Raw genomic sequence first — 16,634 nt, forward strand, 5'->3', positions numbered from 1 at the left:
CCATTCTCTTGTTTTTTTTTTTATAAAATTTGTTGTAGTCTCTGTCCTGCGTGTGCATGTCGGAAGACCGGAAATAATTTTCTAGTTGCCCTCCCGAACCCAAGTTGAACACCCACCCCCGAAAAACTGCACTTGTGCTTTATGATTGTGTTCTGTCTGTTTGGTTTTATTTTTTATGATATCGGCAACAGGGGCTGGCTGACACCAGGTGTTCAATATGTTGTGCTGATAAGTACGTTATTTAGTTGTAAATTGCGCCTTTTGCCCCAGCCGTTTGAACTGCAAATGGCCAAAAATTAAAGGTTCAACTTGGGCATGGTATTTTTTCTTTCGGAATGTTTCTTTTGGTATTTTTTTCAATCATCTATGGTATTTCTTTTAAATAATTGTGTGTACACGTTGTATTTCATTTAAATACTCGAATTTATTTAACTTTAAACTAAGCCACTAAGTATAGTATAACATTTAGATATAAGCAAACTTATAGCAATTAAATACCACAGAACATGTTTTTTTTAATATTTTAAAATTGGAATATATGTATATAGTATATGTATGTTTAATGGGTGACACTAAATGTCGTAGACTAGCAAAAGCTTGACTAGTTGAGCGAAGTTGCACTGCAAATTGTAGAATATTCTTTTAAAGACCACCTCCGCTGCCAAAGATGCTAGCTGCGGCACCGGCATCGCTTATATCTCCTCCACTGATATTGAAGTCCTCGCTGCTCTGATTGCTGTTGTGATTTTGACTAGAATTCGAGCTGATGCTGCCCTTTGCGGCATTGTTGGTATACAACGGCTGGGCTGGATGTTGGTTGGATGCTCCATTGGGATCGTCTGGTGTCCAAGTGCGTGCGTACAGCTTGCTGCCCGGATAGCGATCGCCCTTGCGATACCAAGACAAGGAATGCGACATACCGCCGGCTGTAACGAAAGAGTTCAATTGAGATTTTATAACATTTTTAAACCAGTTTTCGGTTTCAACAGAAAGTCAAGTGCCGCCCCGTCAATTAAAATTGTTGCCAAAAACTGAGCAAATGCCATTAGCGGACACATTACAAGCACATCAGCAGCCGCAGAGCAAACAAGCAAAGGGTTCACTTCTCGCATGGTTCCTGCTATTTGTCTGCTGCTGCTGTTGTTGCAGCTGGCCGCCCGCTGTGCGACCCACCATTTGCCGTGCACAAACACAAATCCTCCCCCCGTCCAATCAGCTTGCACGCAGAGGATAGCATCCCATTCCAATCACAACCCAAACACAAGCTTGGTAATTTGTAGCGCACACAATTTTGGAGTGCTTCATGCGGGTGTTGCTCAAATATGCGACATGGCCACCCCATCCGGTAACCACCCAGCTTCACACTCGCACGGGGTTGGGCGCCCCACTCCACCCACTCATCTTGGATGTTGGTGTGAACATATGCCAGGCGCGTGCCCTGCAGCCGAATCCTACCGATTCCCGAAACCAATCCAACCTTGCCGCCATTTAAATGGGCGTTCTGTTGCCCCCAGTGCTCGTTTGGGGTTTGCGATTTTTATCTATTTCGCTTTTGTTTTTCTTCTTATTTTTTTTTTTTGTTCATTCTTGTTTTTGCTCAACATTTTTAATGCCCGTTAAGCATGAAAACGCTTTTGCCGTACGTCACATGCTCCGCTCTCCCCCAGCTCGCGGTCTCTTTGGCCTCGGTTGCCCTTTAACAGGGACCCATGAATTGTTCTGCGCTGGCGACAGCAGACATCTGCTGGACTGTAACGAATTTCTCACGATATGATTATGTCGATTGTGCTTTGTTGTTCCTCATGTCGATTGTTATGTGTGTGTGAGTGTGTGCGTGTGTACCCTGATGGGAGTAGGAGTCGAGGTTGGGCAAGGTGTCTGTCATGTTGGATTTTATCATAACAAATTGTATGTCGGCATGTCGCATGTTCTTTAAACAACATTTTATCAGGGATTTGGTATAGTATAGGCCTTAGTATAGGACACCTTGCAACTAAATAAATGACAAATTTTCTACTTTATTCTACTTCGCTGAGGATTTCTTTTATATTATGGGGATTTCGTCAAATATTATAATCCGTACACGGCAAAGACTCCTTGTTGAGTTTTGCTCATGTGTCTGATTCCCATAATATTATATTATTATTATAAGGAATTGAATCTGTGCAGAAACAATTGTTGTTAGTTTCCCTATCTGAATTAAACTGGGCTCCTGCTCTCCGCTTGCCTTCATATTCAAGTAGAGTACAAATGACTAATTTGCTTTCTTTTACTAATTGTAGAATTTTGATTGATGCAGATAATAATTATGATTACACTGGGTTAATTAACTAATTTAACTGGTTTTTCTTTAATTTTGTTCAAGTAACTTGCATGAACCGTTCCGGATCCTTTGTGGAGATCCCATTTAGCACTGCAAGTTTATCTGTTCGAAATCTTCTCTTTCTCTTCTATTCTGAACTATTTAGAAAGTAGATAATCTTAGTTTGTATCCATTTTTGTACTTCACGACTTCGAATTTTTTCGAAAATTTCGCCGAACCCATTAAGTATGTACATCTATTAGATCAGGCAGGCGCCTACCTGTTAATCTATTTTTATGAAAAAAATCTTCCCTTTTTAAGCTTTCCTTTAACAACTAGGCCTATGATATCCGTATATAGGTCGCAGACAGTGCAAATTGCTGGTTCGTCCAGATTAAATCTTTCTCATGACATACAGACAATCGATGGTATAGAAAAACCTTTGTTTGTTTAGAAAAACTTCAGTATATAGACCAAAATCATCAAGAAGAACCACAATTCATAAAAATTATCATATAACTCGGCGGAAAATTAAGTTGATGTTGTTGTCTACTTTTTCAAAACCTTTTCTGTACGTTTTTTTCAAGATTATAGGGATTTTTGTTGCTACTGGTTTTGTTTTTATCCTCAGGGTCGAATATCTTGATGTACATAAATATTCCTTAAGTACAAGCCCAAGAGCAAAAACGACTTCCTACTAAAATTTTCTGATCGTTTTAATGATTATTAAGAAAATGTATTGAATTAATATAAAAGTTTTGGTTTCTACTGAAATTCAAACAAATTCGTCTATAAATAAAACTCCTAACTACCATGTTTTAAATATTCCCACAGGCTCAGAGCTGTAAATTTTCACCTCAATGCAAAGCACTTTGCTATAAATTGCAACCAAACAAGTTCCTAACCCAAGTTTAACCAGTATAAATTTCTGTTGTGACAAACACAAGTTGAAAATAACAAAAAATAAGTAAAGAAAAAAACTTTAAAATTGAGCAAATCATTCAAAATCAGATGGAGAAATCGACCCCTAGTACTATATATGCATAGCACCCTTTGGCAGACCAAGTGGTTGGCTATTAGCTATGCAGATGCTTTGGCTCGATCGGGATTCTCTCGACGAGGAGTGGAGGGTCCTGCAGTGTCATACATATTGAATAGAAAAATTATTAACCAAAAAACCGTAACTAAAGCTACTTTTATGAGCTGGCGCACGGAAACCCTTAATCCGTTGTGCCATCCCCCCGATGGGCTAATGAAAACCTTTCGTGTTCGCATCCGCATCCGTGCCGGAACCAGAGCTAGAGCCAGTGACAGTACCGTGTACAGCCGTGTTTCATGATCGATGCGACGGCAATGAGGAAAACAATTTGCTTGACTGGCAGTCACGCAAAGCCCGCAAAGCGAAGCGGGCGAGAAGTGTGAAAATTCTAATTAGTTACACTTAGGCAGACGCAGCAGCCGCAGTCGGATGCCCACAGATGGAACTCAGCTCTCAGCCCTGAGCAACAACCCTCATTCCCATCTAATGGGAACAAACCGCACCGCAATGGACTTTAAATATGCAACCAACAGTCCGGCTGAATTATATCATTAAATGTAGACCTGGTGCTTAGCAGCACCCGCTGACCGCCCACCTCAATCTGATGATTGATGTGTGATTGACAACTTACTGCGATCCTTGAGAATGATTTTCTTGGGCGGCTCCTTTTGGTAGTTGCGCTGCAAACTGAGGCCGGCTTCATTGCCGTTCTTGTCCTTCTTGACCATTTCGCTCAGAAAGGTTATATAACTTATAGCCAGCTTTAGCGTATCGACCTGAAATCGTTTAAAAATTTTACGCGATTAAAAAGGAAACAAATCTATTTGGCAAATGCTTAGAAAACTCTCTTCCAATAAAACACAACATTCACAGGTTAGCATGGTATTTAATTCTAAATTCTACGTTTTTTATGATAGCTCAAATACTATTTAAGTTCATATTTCAAAATGTATTCTTTTATAAAATTCAGGGCGCTTTAAATTCTGTATTCATGAAAATGTTTTAATACACTAAAACACCAACTTTACTATGGAACAAAAAGGGAGATATGATAGAAAAAAAATATATGCTAACACAGAAGTAAACCCAAATAGAGATGGGCATAGGTCGTGTTTTTCTCCCTATTTCTCCCCAACGCGAAGCGGACGATCTCGGAATTCAAGCTACGATAAAAACAGAGTTTTCGGATATAATTTTCGACCCACATTGGGTAAATAGTAAGCATGTTTTAGATAAAAAATATAATGCTAACAATTCGAGAAAATAAAGTGAAATTAATATTGAATTCGAAAAATATTGTGCAATAAAAGCAGATCCCGACATTTATAGTCTTTAATTTTGAAAAGAGTCGAATAAATTGTAACTTCTCTATTCTCGACCTGGGATGGAATGGACTGGACCGTGCCTGGGTCATTTTTCCCGTGCGTGATTGAAAAAGTTAGTTTCGTGTTCGTGTTCGGCCGCTTAAACCTGGCCATCTCTATTAAAAAAAAACTAACTATGTATGGACTAAAATATATTGACTTAGGCCAGGAACAAGAGGGGAATTGCCAAAAAGGTTCACAAAAAGTTATGTATACAAAAGTAAATATTTCTAAACGAACTTTTACAGTTTTATTCTATTATTTGTAAAGTTTTTTTTTTTTTAATTTACTCTCGATGAAATTTTCACAAGATCTCTTCACTTATTTCGATAGTTTGTGCCTAAGATTATGGGCTAATTTTAATATTTCCGATCGATTAAAACATCCGCTACTAAATGCGGAAAATAGGTGGAAACAAATGGTATTCCATTCAACGACATTCAACCAATAATTATTTAGCATAAGAAACTAATTTTGATTGATTATTTCATACAAATAGTATCTAATTAAAAAAGAGTTTTTTTTCGTAGCGATTTCTTACCTTGCTGAGTCGTTTCTCGTAGGGCAATGTTGGTATATGGGTACGCAGACCCTCGAATGCTTCATTGATGCTCTGCATTCGTCGTCGCTCCCGAAGATTCGCCGCCTGCCGCTGCTGGGCCATCTGCGAGGCGCACTTCAAGCGGCGCGGCTTATGACTGCGCCGGCTAAACAGAGAGTAGCTGAAATCGGTTATTATCGGAACACCTGAGCTCGCGTAACCCGAGTCGAAGTGGACTTACGTCTTTTCGTTGTTCTCCTGGTCACTGTTGAAGCCGCTGCTGTACGCATCGTCATCGTCGTCGCTCTCCGAGCTGTGCTCGTCCCCGAAGTAGTACTCGGAGCTGGAGTTCGAGGCGTTCGTCGCCTGCGATCCCTCGAAGAAGTGACGAGCCATGGTCGCCTCCAAGTCGAAATTGTCCATGGAAAACATTTTGCAAAGTGCAATTCTTTTTCTCTCTCTCTCTCTCTCTCTCTCTCTCTGTTCTTTTTTTTGTCCTATTCAATTGAATGTCAGCTAATTGTCCGACAAGTGGCTGTTAAAGTACATAACGGCAAACAAAACGCCTCCGGATATAAATCTGATTGGCGACGCGTGCTCAGCACGTGCCGGACGGAGGAACCTTACGATTCGATTCGATCGTCTCGGGCGTGGGACAAGTGCGGCGCGTGCCGTTGATTTTGACTCTTGATTTTTAGCAGTACAATCTGAAAAGGATAAAAAACTCATCATTTTTATAGACTTTCAGTTGTTTCAGTTGTTAAATAGATAATAAACATGTTTAACATACAAATACTCCTGATAAGATAAGAAACCGATAGAGCTTCGGCTTGGTTAGATAACTAGCTACATGCATTAAACACCATTTGAAATGCATAAGGGATCAGTAAAATTTGTAATAGAAAACACATTGCAAATTAAGTGATTATAGTACAGGGAATGCCTAGTTCCTAAAGGATCCGAAACTACACAAAACAAAAATTGACTTTTATACCCTGTACACGTACACACATTGTAAATGTTGTTTTTTGCAATTATATGTATAGTTGTTTTTTTTTACCATTAGATTTTACATTTTGTTTGCCTTATTTCAATTTAAATGAATATTTAAAACACAACTTATTCTACTGTTAAAACTACCATAAAAAATATACAAGGGTAGGGCGTTTATATAAATCGATCTGAGAGATCGATTGGATGAAATCTCCGCAATCTCCTCCGCATTCGGACTACTCTAATTCTACGCCTCTTTAGAAGACAACTAGCCAGACGATTTGTAAAGCGATTATATAGAACTCGCAGACAGAGGCATCTCCGATCCGAAACATATTCTTGATCATCATCAACCGCTGAGTTGATGAGCTGTTCGTCTGTTCATATTTATGTATGAATGCATGGATCAAGTTAGTTTAAAATCCCATATTACCTAATCGATTTTCATATTAGGCATATTTCCGAATACAATGGATATACACAAACACCAAGTTTGAAGGGTTGTCCCTTTGAATTTAATCATAAACCTTGTTGATAATGTTGGTTGTACAATAACTGTGATTACCAATACAAATTAACCTTTATTTAAGCTAAATTGAGCTAAAGTTATCTGTTTTTCACTTGTGCAAAGATTATTATTGAATCGATTCAAACCCATATTCACCTGCTTTCTAAATAAATAGTCATTCATAAATAAATATCTAAATATTATCCTTAACTTCATCTCTTTGCAGTATAAAGTGAAATAAACTATGGTAAACGATCTGTCAACATATAAGTTACAGTTAAAAGAGACTCTTTAGGTCTTAAATATATATTACAAAGATGATTTTAAATGTTTTTAAAACATTTCGATAAAATTGTATAACATCATGAAAATATCGGTTTTTATTAATGGGGTAGTTAGAGATAAAGGTAAACCATATATCAGCAGAGGTATGCATTCCATTTACTTCAAATATTTAAGTTATAATATATTATAATAATAATTTTCATTTTATTTATAATTGATTTATTTTTCAATGTAGATATAACTTAATATAAATAGACATGAACTCAAGATTCCTTTAAAACGTTTGTAATTTAAAATTCGAAATTATATTTTTATTATTATTATTATAAGCAAAAAAATTATCTAAAAGTAATTCTTTCAACTATAGCGTACCGACGGTACCAGGTAACATCTGCTTCGGCTTTTACCTGGTTCAACTGATTGTATCCAATATCCTCAAGGCTTAAAATACACCACAATCAAAACACTTTCAAATTGCACATAAATGATCAGATCAGATCCCGCGGCACTCTTTAACACATAGTCCGGCTAATACTACGCCCATTGACAATATCAATGCGAAATGTTTAAAATATTTCTAGCTCGAGTTGCAACATTGAAGCGCGATTTGGTAGCGAACGCGCCGACAGCTACAAAACGAATGACAGTTCCCGGACCAGGAGCAGGACACGTCCGATAAGAGCCGAGCGAGGGGTTGCTATTCCGTACAAACTCACACCGTACAAAGTCGTCTATCATATCAATGGCGGTGCCATATCAAAGCAAAAAGTGTGGCCAAATGGGCGGAGTCCGTGCTTCTGGCCAATCAGCGTGAGGCAGTCGAAACTTTGCAATCGCCAGGGTTGCATTTTGGGGTGTTATAAGCTTATTAAGTTTGAGTTTTTTGTCGTCGTTGTTGTTGTTGTTGTTGGCCAGGGAACAGATATTTCGCATGGTAGACACATAAAATTGTTCTTTGATTCCGGGCACGTTTATCTGTTTAAGCGGAATTATTGTCCAAATGGCATTCAAGTGGCACGGCATACATATATGCTTAAGAATGGAATGCGCAGGACAAGTGTACGGCTTGATTGGGAGGTGAGAGTACAGGGATAAGATAGGATACAGAGCAGCTGCAATTTGTTTGACATGAGGATGATTCGCTGATTTTCTCGAGCAGCGTCTAAGTCTAATTAATGAAGTGCGGCAGCCAAACAAAGACTCAGCGTATACGGCAGCAGCAGCAAAAAGAACAAAATAAATAAAAAAGAATTTGTCAACCAGCATAATTTTTAAGCATTAGCAAAGGCGCCGAATGCAAATGCAAATATTTGCATTGTCTAGGATTCGGGCGAAACAACTCCATTAAAAAGTGAGTCCGCTGCACGAGTATCTGCTGCATATCTTAGGGCGCACATATCAAACAACGCAGTAGACAGGGGTGTCAAAATATGCGAGATTCACGTACCACGTACCAGGACCTCTATTCGGTATTGCTGCACACCCTGCTCACCCCTCATCCTGGGTGCTTGCGATGCGCCTTTCCTGCGCGCCCAAAAGCAGCTTGTTTGTTGTCCTTTTCCCCGTGTCTGTTGCTGCCCCTGCTCCTGCCCCTGCTCCTGCCGACAGCCGACTGCCAAATCATCATCGGCGGCGACCTCACTAAGGCTACCCATGATAAACAAATTGTTTTGCCTCTCCCAACTCGGCGTTGTTTTCATTGCCAGCGCTGCTCGTTTTGTGCAGCTGTATAAACAAATTAGTTTTCAATTTTATCAAGTTGTTGCCTAGTGGCAACCAATTGAGGATAACAGCTAAAAAGCAGGGCCCGACTAAATGAAGACTTTCATATCAAATATCTATATTTCGAACCGACTTAAATATTATTTAAGCCAAGTGTTATATTATAACTTGCTAAGACAAATTAAAACCTATTCAAAATTGTTTTAAAATCTCTTAAGATAAGATAGAAATAAAGTTATAATATCAATGATTTCATACTTGAATCAAATATAACATGATTCAAGCATAAAGATCTTATTTCATGTATAACTTTTAAGTGAAATAACTTTCAGTTTTTATTTGTTTTGTTTTCCAGTCTAATTGAGCTCAATACCCAAATGATCTTAATGTTTTTCTTGCAAAAAAGCTAATATAGTTTTAAATAAAGCCCAATTTGCTCTTAAAACATTCCCAGCTTAAGCGGGATGATATAAAGTTTGTACAAAAGGTAGTACAGAGTCAAAGGACGAAACAAGCTAGCCATGTTTTAGTATCCGTTTTGTCAAGAAATGGTAGACTGAAAAAGAAATCTCCTACCATAATTAGTATAGTTCTGATCAGCTTAGGCGATATATCCATTTGTTTGTCATATCTCTGTTATCATAATAATTATTTTCTCAGTCCTAAAACTAAATTAAACGATCCGTCTTATTGCTGCTTACAGTAACAAAAAAAACATTTATATCTTGCTAACTTGCTCGAATTATTGTTATTAATTATAAAAATTCCATATTGTCCAGCACCTGCCAAGTTTTCCCTAACTCTTACTATACAATTAAAGCTCCAGTAAATTAAGTACTGTCGCACTCTGGTAAATATCAAGCTGCGAATTATGTACACGTCATATAGCACAATCAAGCGTAACCGCCTCTATGCCGACTTACCCTATCTAATGCCAATGCCCCGGACCCTATATCATTACACGCAATTGCCCGGCGAAGGGGGTTGCCCCGCAACCTCAATGCATTGTCATTTTGCACAACGATTTTCAATTCGTTTTTTATTCGAGTTCTAATTAAAAACCCAAATGTATTGTTGAGGTAGACAAGCAATCAGGGTCGGGGCGAAATGCTCCGAAATGCTTATCACACTGATGCCTTGATCCCCGTCCCCGTCCACGTCCATCCACAGTGTTGACACTGAGCATTAAGGCTGGCGAAATCCTCTTGAGTGCACGCCTGGGCGAGCACTCGGTAACGCAATGTGTGTAAATTTTAATCTCATTTGAAAAGTTTTACTTTATTTTTTTCAAAGTGCTTATGTAAAGTGCAAAAATTGAAATCAACAATGGGCTTTATAAAGGGTTGGGTTGGGATAAGTAGAAACGATTCATAGCATTGCAGTCGTCAGTTGGTACCTTTTTGAAAGCCACATAGATATATGCCCCAAAAATAGCTTTAAATTTGTGCAACTAATGCTTAAACCGTCTAGAAATTCATTTTTATTCTTAATCAAATCAAAATGTGCAAAACGAATAACGTTGTTTTAAATAAAAATAAAAGAAGCGCGCATTCATAAAATGAAAACAACAAAAAGCCGCCATAAAGTGAGGGAAAGAACAGATACTGTTAACTCATTGTGCTATTTAACATAGAATAAATTTTAAAAATAAAATAATTTGCAAAATGTAAACCATCGCTGTTAAACGTACGTTGCTTAAGTACTCAAAAGTGAATGTCTATCCCAGTGGCGTCGGTGGTGTAATGGTTAGCATAGTTGCCTTCCAAGCAGTTGACCCGGGTTCGATTCCCGGCCGACGCACAACGAAACTTTTTGCCGCAACCATTCTTTTTGTATATTTTTGGAAACAATTTGTTGTTCTTACAATTTGTACATAGCTTGTTGACTAAATTGATGCTCTGGTCCAATACGCTCATCAAAGCGTTTGCCATTAAATTCAAACTCATTGAAAGGTACTGTGCTCAGCACCGTAAAACCCACACCATTGCCAATTTTTTGGGTGTATACGGAGGTCCAGAGTGCAGTGACCGCCGCAGGACGTTTATCCTGCAATTCCTTTGCCACATCCTGAAAGCCACGACCCTGCCAAAGCTCACGTGTCATTTGAATGGTGGATTCGACAAGAGCACGACCAAGTCCGAGGCGCCGAAAATCCGGCAGAGTGGCCAAAAACATAAGCTCACATACGCAATCCAGGTTGTATTCGGCGCACACGTCGACCTTCGAGTCCATCGTAATCATATAATCCATCAGACACTTCGCCTGGGGACTTTTCACTTGCTCATTGTAGAACTTAACAAAGAAATTATCCTCGCCAGGTGGAGGAGCGAACTAGAATTTAAGTACAAATTTATAAATAGGCTGGATAACGTTGTTGACCATATGCAACTTGCCTGCAACTTGTTAAAGGAAACGGCAACAATCCGACAACTTTCCACGTGTCTCATAATTAAGGAAACTCCATCCTGTGCAGTGATTCGGCATAACTCCCGCAACTCTTGACGCGCTTGCGCATTTTGCGGCAAATTTATTTCACAGGCGATGCAAACTGATTCATTGATAAAAAACGAGTCGTCCAACACCTAAAATTTGGTATAAATCAGAAAATCTTCACTGTTATTTAACTGATTATGCGTACTTAATATTACAAAAAAAAAAAATAAAAGTCACTATATAAGAAAAAGGCAAAAAGCAACCTGCGTCGGCCGGGAATCGAACCCGGGTCAACTGCTTGGAAGGCAACTATGCTAACCATTACACCACCGACGCCACGGAGCTCTCGGCGCACCAAGTCGCTTTTGATATGCTCTCAGAGCATCGTACAGCATTGCTAATTTTAAGCTTTAATAAAATGTGCGAACATATTTGTATGGCTTGTCAAGTTTTTTCGCATAAATAATTATGTATTAATGTAGATGAATTTCGGCATGTACATATTTGTGATATACTTTTATTTTATACATACATTTAGAGCTTGCTCCAAATCCTCTCTAGCTAGACTGCACACTTCATATTTGCCTATTTTAGAAAAAATAAAAAAATTTAAAAAAGCGAATATTTGAAATGTTCTAAGTTGTTTTGAAAAAATATATAATCCATGTTTAAAATCAGTCATTATATAATAAGCACGACATGTGCTAATACATATATAGAGCTCTGGTATAAAATAAAAATATTTAATATAAATAATATACACATGTTAGGGTTCATTAAAATATTTATCAATATATCTAGCTTTTTTACTTTCTACCGACATACTTAACAGAAGTCCTTCATAGAGTATCAATGTTCATAGAACTAGTAACAATTGACAATTAGATATGTAGAAAGCTATTGCAAATATTATATAAACACAGGCTTATTTTGAAAACACATTAACTACACGCACCTTCGTGCAAAGTTGACCAAAGTTTGCCGTTCTGGGCTCGCATTTTGACGCTTATCTCGCTGAACGGAATAGAAACAACTAATGCCTCCCAAAGTTTGATTGTAACTAAGCTATAAAGAATTTGATAACTCTAACGGAGAGCTAGCACCGGTTTTATTACACTATGCTAGCAAAATGGACTTATCATTTTGGCCATATGCTATCGATAAGCTATTCAGTTGTATCATCTGGATTTTTTAATGAAACTTTAATAAAGTGCAAATTTAAGACTGAATAAGATTATATTTTTGAACAGATTATACGAGCATCTTAAAGATGGTAGACGTTCGTAAACAAATAAGATGACACGAAGACGCAGACACATATGTATGTATATTATATATTTGTTATTATCTTGTATTGAGCTCGGATTTTTTAAAAATAAATGCAACATATAACAAGTTTGGCAACTCACAATAATCATTAAAAGTTTCTTTGAGGGCATTACAGTGCCTATTGCAAATAAAAATTAAGAGTTCAAGTTGATTTAGTTAAATATTAATTTGAAGCTTATATCAATTTATAAGTTCGCGATCAGCTGATTTGTGTTTTTACATGGTTGGATTGCTAAAAATATATATTTGGATTGAAACAGCTGAGACAATTACACACCTTTACAACACTAGCGCAGATCTTACAAAGAAAAACAAAGAGTTTCGCTGTTATTCTAGTTTTATTGTTGCAATCAGCTGTTAAATAAAAGTTCTATATACGCGCATTCACAACCCGTAACCTCTGGCCACGCTGTCCATTTTTTTCTCTTGTGAATAACAAACGCGACGCCATGGCAACGCTGCGCTAAACAAATGTTAAACATTCGATTTGCACGAACATTTTTTATCGCAAAATGTTTATACTGGACAAAATTCTGCCGTTTATCTTTAGCTACATACGACCGTTTATTAAGTGGTTCCTACATGTGTTTACCCGCCTCTCCGAGCTCCAGCGAATATGCTACGGGGCAAAATCGGGTACGCCGAGATGCCGCCAAATCGAGCGCTCCCTTTTACAGTCGAATCAGCCGGAGATAAAGACCATGTTACGAGAACTGGACGAGGCAGCGCCCTATGCTAGTGACAGAGAGTTGCTTTACTTTGGTGAGTCAGCGTTAAATTGCATTTAATTCGTATATTCGACAATGGAAGTTGCCTTTACAGCTCCCCGCGCCGTTAAAACTGTTTCCCATGTGAAACGAATTAAGAGTACTGTGCATCCGGATTTCGGAAGGCTCTTTGGCAATTGCGTTACCACCATTTGGGGATATAAACGTCTAATGCATCAGGTGGAGCAGCTGCGTGCCGAGCCATATGACTCGGAGAACCTGGAGCACGAGCAGAAGCTATTGCAGCTGTGGCAGCTATTGATGCCCGAGACGCCGCTGACAGGTCGCATATCCAAGCAGTGGCAGGACATTGGCTTCCAGGGGGACGATCCGAAAACGGACTTTCGTGGCATGGGCATGTTGGGCCTTGAAAATCTCTTGTACTTTGCCAGTGCCTACAATGACGCCGCAAAGCATGTGCTGCTGCACTCGATGCATCCCACAGTGGGTTACACCTATGCCATTGTTGGCATCAATCTCACCGCCCTAGCATTCAACTTACTGCGCACGGGTGCGGCCAAGACGCACTTTTACAATCAGGTGGCGCTGCATAAGCAAAACTTCAGCACGCTCGAGGATTTCCATAAATTGTATTGCTACCTGTTCTTTGAATTCGATCGCTTCTGGATGGACAGCTCGCCGCGGAACATAATGGACTTCCGAGAGGTTTACCAGGCCTTCGAGATAACCAAACTCGAAGCGCTGCACAATGAAAACACAATTTTTAAAACGAATCTGGTCGTGGAGTCCGTCTAATTGCTCACATTGCCCAGTTGTAATTAAAATTCCATAGATATTTGTATAAATGCAGCTTTTTATGCGTTTATTTGAGAGCTATATTATGTATGTATGTATATTTAATATGTATATATTTGTATGCAAGTATTTAAATCGTTAATTAGCTGCAAAATGCAAACTGCAATTAAATGTAATTTTTAATAAAAAAGGACGCATAATACTTAGAAATGAAGATCATGATTGCACATAGGAGACAATGAATTCTATAAAAATAATTAAATATCACGCAAAAGCATTAAAAAAAAAAAAATAATTGCACAAAACTAACATAGAAAATTATAAAATAAACGAGACAAATTCTTAAATAGTTCGCAGTGAGCTAATCTTTTGAGTATCCTATCAATTTTATGATGTACTTATATGTTAATGTGGAATGCACAAGTCAAATCGAATTGGAGCATCGTCCTGGTCGCAAGCTAGTTGAATATCAATATATCATAATAACGTGGTGCGATGCGCCCAACTGGTTGTTCTAGCGATAGAACTTGACCTCGGCCTCAACGCAATCCTTGAGCAGCTCGTCCAGCTCATCGCTGGCATGGTCCTGGAGCGAAAAGTAGTTGTTCAATTCATCGACACAGGAGCGTTCCAAGCTCCGTAAGTGCTCCAGTGCAGCCGGTTTACGATTGGCATGCAGACTGTGCAGCAGCGTCTGCTCGGCGTCAGCCTGCACCTGGGTCAGGGGCGAAATACGCGGCTTGGGCGCAAATACAAACGGCTTGAACACAGACTCGGCGGCATTTGGCGTGCCAGTAAACCAGTGGCACGAAATTGAGCTGCCCTTGCTGCTGAGCATTGAAACGTTTGCCGCACGTGACCCAGTACCGCTCGCCACGCGCAGCGTTTCGAACATATCTTGCTGCGTGTAACTGCCATCGGCGTCGGGTTTCGGACCGCACCAATCAGCTTCAGGCGCCTGCGCCTCCGCATCATGGGCAGCTGCAAAGTTAGCGGCCAGATCCAAGCCATCACTGGACTTGTCAATGGTTGTGGTTACGGTTAGTCCACCGCTGGGCACACGCAGCCAGCTGGCTTGCAGTTTCTCGGCGGCCCAGACTTTGCCGGCGCTGCTCAATATCCAGGCAGCCGTCGGATCACACACTATAAAGTTCAGCTTGGCGCTGTCGTTGCTGTGCTTGGCTACCAAAGCCCCAATGCGGTCAACGGCCGCCTCCACATTGTTGGACTCGGCCAGCGTTATGCTGTAAAGGACATTTGAATTAACATAAACATGCTTATATAATTTAATGGCGGGATGACCTACCGCACAATGTCCGTGCCCAGCAAGCTGTCGCTGTCTGCCGCCTGCTGCTCCCCATCGCTCCATGTCAAGCTCACGACCACGCCTCGTTCGTTGGCCCCAAAGTCGCCGCCCCAAAGGGCCGGCTTCGGTTTTTGCAATATAACACGCAGAGCATCGCCCGACGGCTCTAAAGCAGCGCCGCCATCAGTCTGACAAGTGGCAAGTGTTCACTATGAGTCATTCAGGTATGTCTGGCTGTTGGCTTACCTTCCCCTCCAGAACGTCGCTGACATCATAGTAGCAGACTTCCGTTGACACGCCTAAACCGCCTACGGCTGCTGCGTCCTCGGCATTGCGACCGAAAATTAGAGAGCCAGACGCACAGTTACCGGGTAGCACAATAAAACAGTCGGCATTGGAGGACATTTTTCTTATAGTTTAAATAAAATATGTGCACAGACACAGACGGATTTGCAAAATTGATTTTTCGCAACAGCTGTTGCAACACAGTCTGTTGATGCTAATTGGTGTCAACAGAATTCTGTTAGTTGACAGCTGATTTTGCTTGAAGTTGGCTGCGAGCGCAAAATTGCGTTTACTGCGCTGCTAACGATATTTCATATATCGATTTCTGGAATTCATCGATTGATTTTCTTGTTCTTGCAATATTACCATTGCGAGTCACGGTCGCAGTGGTCTAAAAACGTTGTAAAAGTTGCAAGTCGGCTGAAAACGCTATAACTTATAAAGTTTTAATGTAGCTTCGGGCAGCTACGAAGTGTTATTTAAAGCGGTTTATCTAGTAAAAGTATCGCAGGCTGAAACGTCGTCGAAGAATTGCATTTGTATACAGCAGTCAGTGTGCAGGTGTTGTTGTCTCATTCGGGCGTAACATCGAGTTGGGTTGCAGTGCGAGCGAAACAACAACAAACAAGTTACAAGGTAAATACTCGTGCATACTGTTGTTGTTGTTGTTGTTTTTGTTGCTGCTGCTGGTGGATGTTCAGCGCCTTTTTTGTGTGTTGATTATTTTACTTGCGTGCTCTGTAACTCGTGGGCGGCTGAATCGTCAGTGTCCGGTGTTTGCGGCTAAAGAAAAACTAGGTAAATCCTTGGCAACTTCGAAATTGAACGCAAAATCAAGAAGAAAATCTTTCGAACGAGTTTGCAAATTGGAAAGCAAAGTGACAAATAAAGTGGCTGGTAAAGAAAATCAATATTCACATTGTGTCCGGTTTTCCAATAAGAATATATAGTGCGCTCACGAAAACAACAAACGCGAATCAAAAGAATTTCAGCTTAAACGCTGA

General features: G+C 39.7%; 5 protein-coding genes and 2 non-coding genes across 13 annotated transcripts in view; 3 read left to right on the forward strand and 4 right to left on the reverse strand.

The window, feature by feature from the left end:
• Window positions 1-449: 449 nt before the first annotated feature.
• On the reverse strand, window positions 450-5,943 carry LOC135436489 (pancreas transcription factor 1 subunit alpha). 2 transcript variants are annotated; one of them, XM_064694100.1, is made up of 4 exons: window positions 5,488-5,943; window positions 5,247-5,427; window positions 3,973-4,117; window positions 450-926 (listed from the first exon to the last, which is right to left on the reverse strand). In XM_064694100.1, the coding sequence occupies exons 1-4, from the start codon at window positions 5,676-5,678 to the stop codon at window positions 643-645; spliced, it is 801 nt and encodes a 266-aa protein (XP_064550170.1). In that variant the 5' UTR covers window positions 5,679-5,943; the 3' UTR covers window positions 450-642. The 2 variants fall into 2 exon arrangements, with proteins under 2 accessions (XP_064550170.1, XP_064550171.1); XM_064694101.1 differs by having other exon boundaries at window positions 457-926; window positions 5,247-5,412.
• A 4,539-nt stretch (window positions 5,944-10,482) lies between these two features.
• Window positions 10,483-10,554, forward strand: TRNAG-UCC (transfer RNA glycine (anticodon UCC)). The gene has a single exon. It is a non-coding gene; the product is annotated as a tRNA-Gly (tRNA).
• A 25-nt stretch (window positions 10,555-10,579) lies between these two features.
• On the reverse strand, window positions 10,580-12,340 carry LOC135437151 (uncharacterized). Of its 2 annotated transcripts, XM_064695012.1 has the most exons (4): window positions 12,143-12,340; window positions 11,720-11,772; window positions 11,148-11,336; window positions 10,580-11,085 (listed from the first exon to the last, which is right to left on the reverse strand). In XM_064695012.1, exons 1-4 carry the CDS (start codon window positions 12,183-12,185, stop codon window positions 10,615-10,617), a joined length of 756 nt encoding a protein of 251 aa, XP_064551082.1. In that variant the 5' UTR covers window positions 12,186-12,340; the 3' UTR covers window positions 10,580-10,614. The 2 variants fall into 2 exon arrangements, with proteins under 2 accessions (XP_064551082.1, XP_064551083.1); XM_064695013.1 differs by lacking the exons at window positions 11,720-11,772; window positions 12,143-12,340 and adding an exon at window positions 11,425-11,506 and having other exon boundaries at window positions 10,581-11,085.
• Window positions 11,452-11,523, reverse strand: TRNAG-UCC (transfer RNA glycine (anticodon UCC)). The gene has a single exon. It is a non-coding gene; the product is annotated as a tRNA-Gly (tRNA).
• A 477-nt stretch (window positions 12,341-12,817) lies between the features above and the next one.
• Window positions 12,818-14,386, forward strand: LOC135437150 (ELMO domain-containing protein 2). The gene is made up of 2 exons (XM_064695010.1): window positions 12,818-13,278; window positions 13,339-14,386. Exons 1-2 carry the CDS (start codon window positions 13,029-13,031, stop codon window positions 14,037-14,039), a joined length of 951 nt encoding a protein of 316 aa, XP_064551080.1. The 5' UTR covers window positions 12,818-13,028; the 3' UTR covers window positions 14,040-14,386.
• LOC135437149 (secernin-3) lies at window positions 14,080-15,862 on the reverse strand. The gene is made up of 3 exons (XM_064695009.1): window positions 15,592-15,862; window positions 15,346-15,533; window positions 14,080-15,283 (listed from the first exon to the last, which is right to left on the reverse strand). The coding sequence occupies exons 1-3, from the start codon at window positions 15,748-15,750 to the stop codon at window positions 14,554-14,556; spliced, it is 1,077 nt and encodes a 358-aa protein (XP_064551079.1). The 5' UTR covers window positions 15,751-15,862; the 3' UTR covers window positions 14,080-14,553.
• Window positions 15,863-15,993: 131 nt separating this feature from the next.
• The window catches only part of Alh (Alhambra), a 34,073-nt gene continuing 33,432 nt past the window's right edge, over window positions 15,994-16,634 (forward strand). The window contains exon 1 of one of the 5 annotated variants that reach the window (XM_064695003.1): window positions 15,994-16,266. The gene's annotated coding sequence lies outside the window, so the exon portion shown is untranslated. Of the gene's footprint in view, window positions 16,267-16,318; window positions 16,429-16,634 lie in introns of those variants that run through there. The other 4 variants (XM_064695005.1, XM_064695006.1, XM_064695007.1 and 1 more) reach the window with 4 other exon arrangements.

Source organism: Drosophila montana, unplaced genomic scaffold (genome assembly GCF_035044405.1).
Source record: "Drosophila montana isolate Dmon_TW-CO22-7 unplaced genomic scaffold, ASM3504440v1 contig_3733_1, whole genome shotgun sequence".
NCBI lineage: Eukaryota > Metazoa > Arthropoda > Insecta > Diptera > Drosophilidae > Drosophila > Drosophila montana.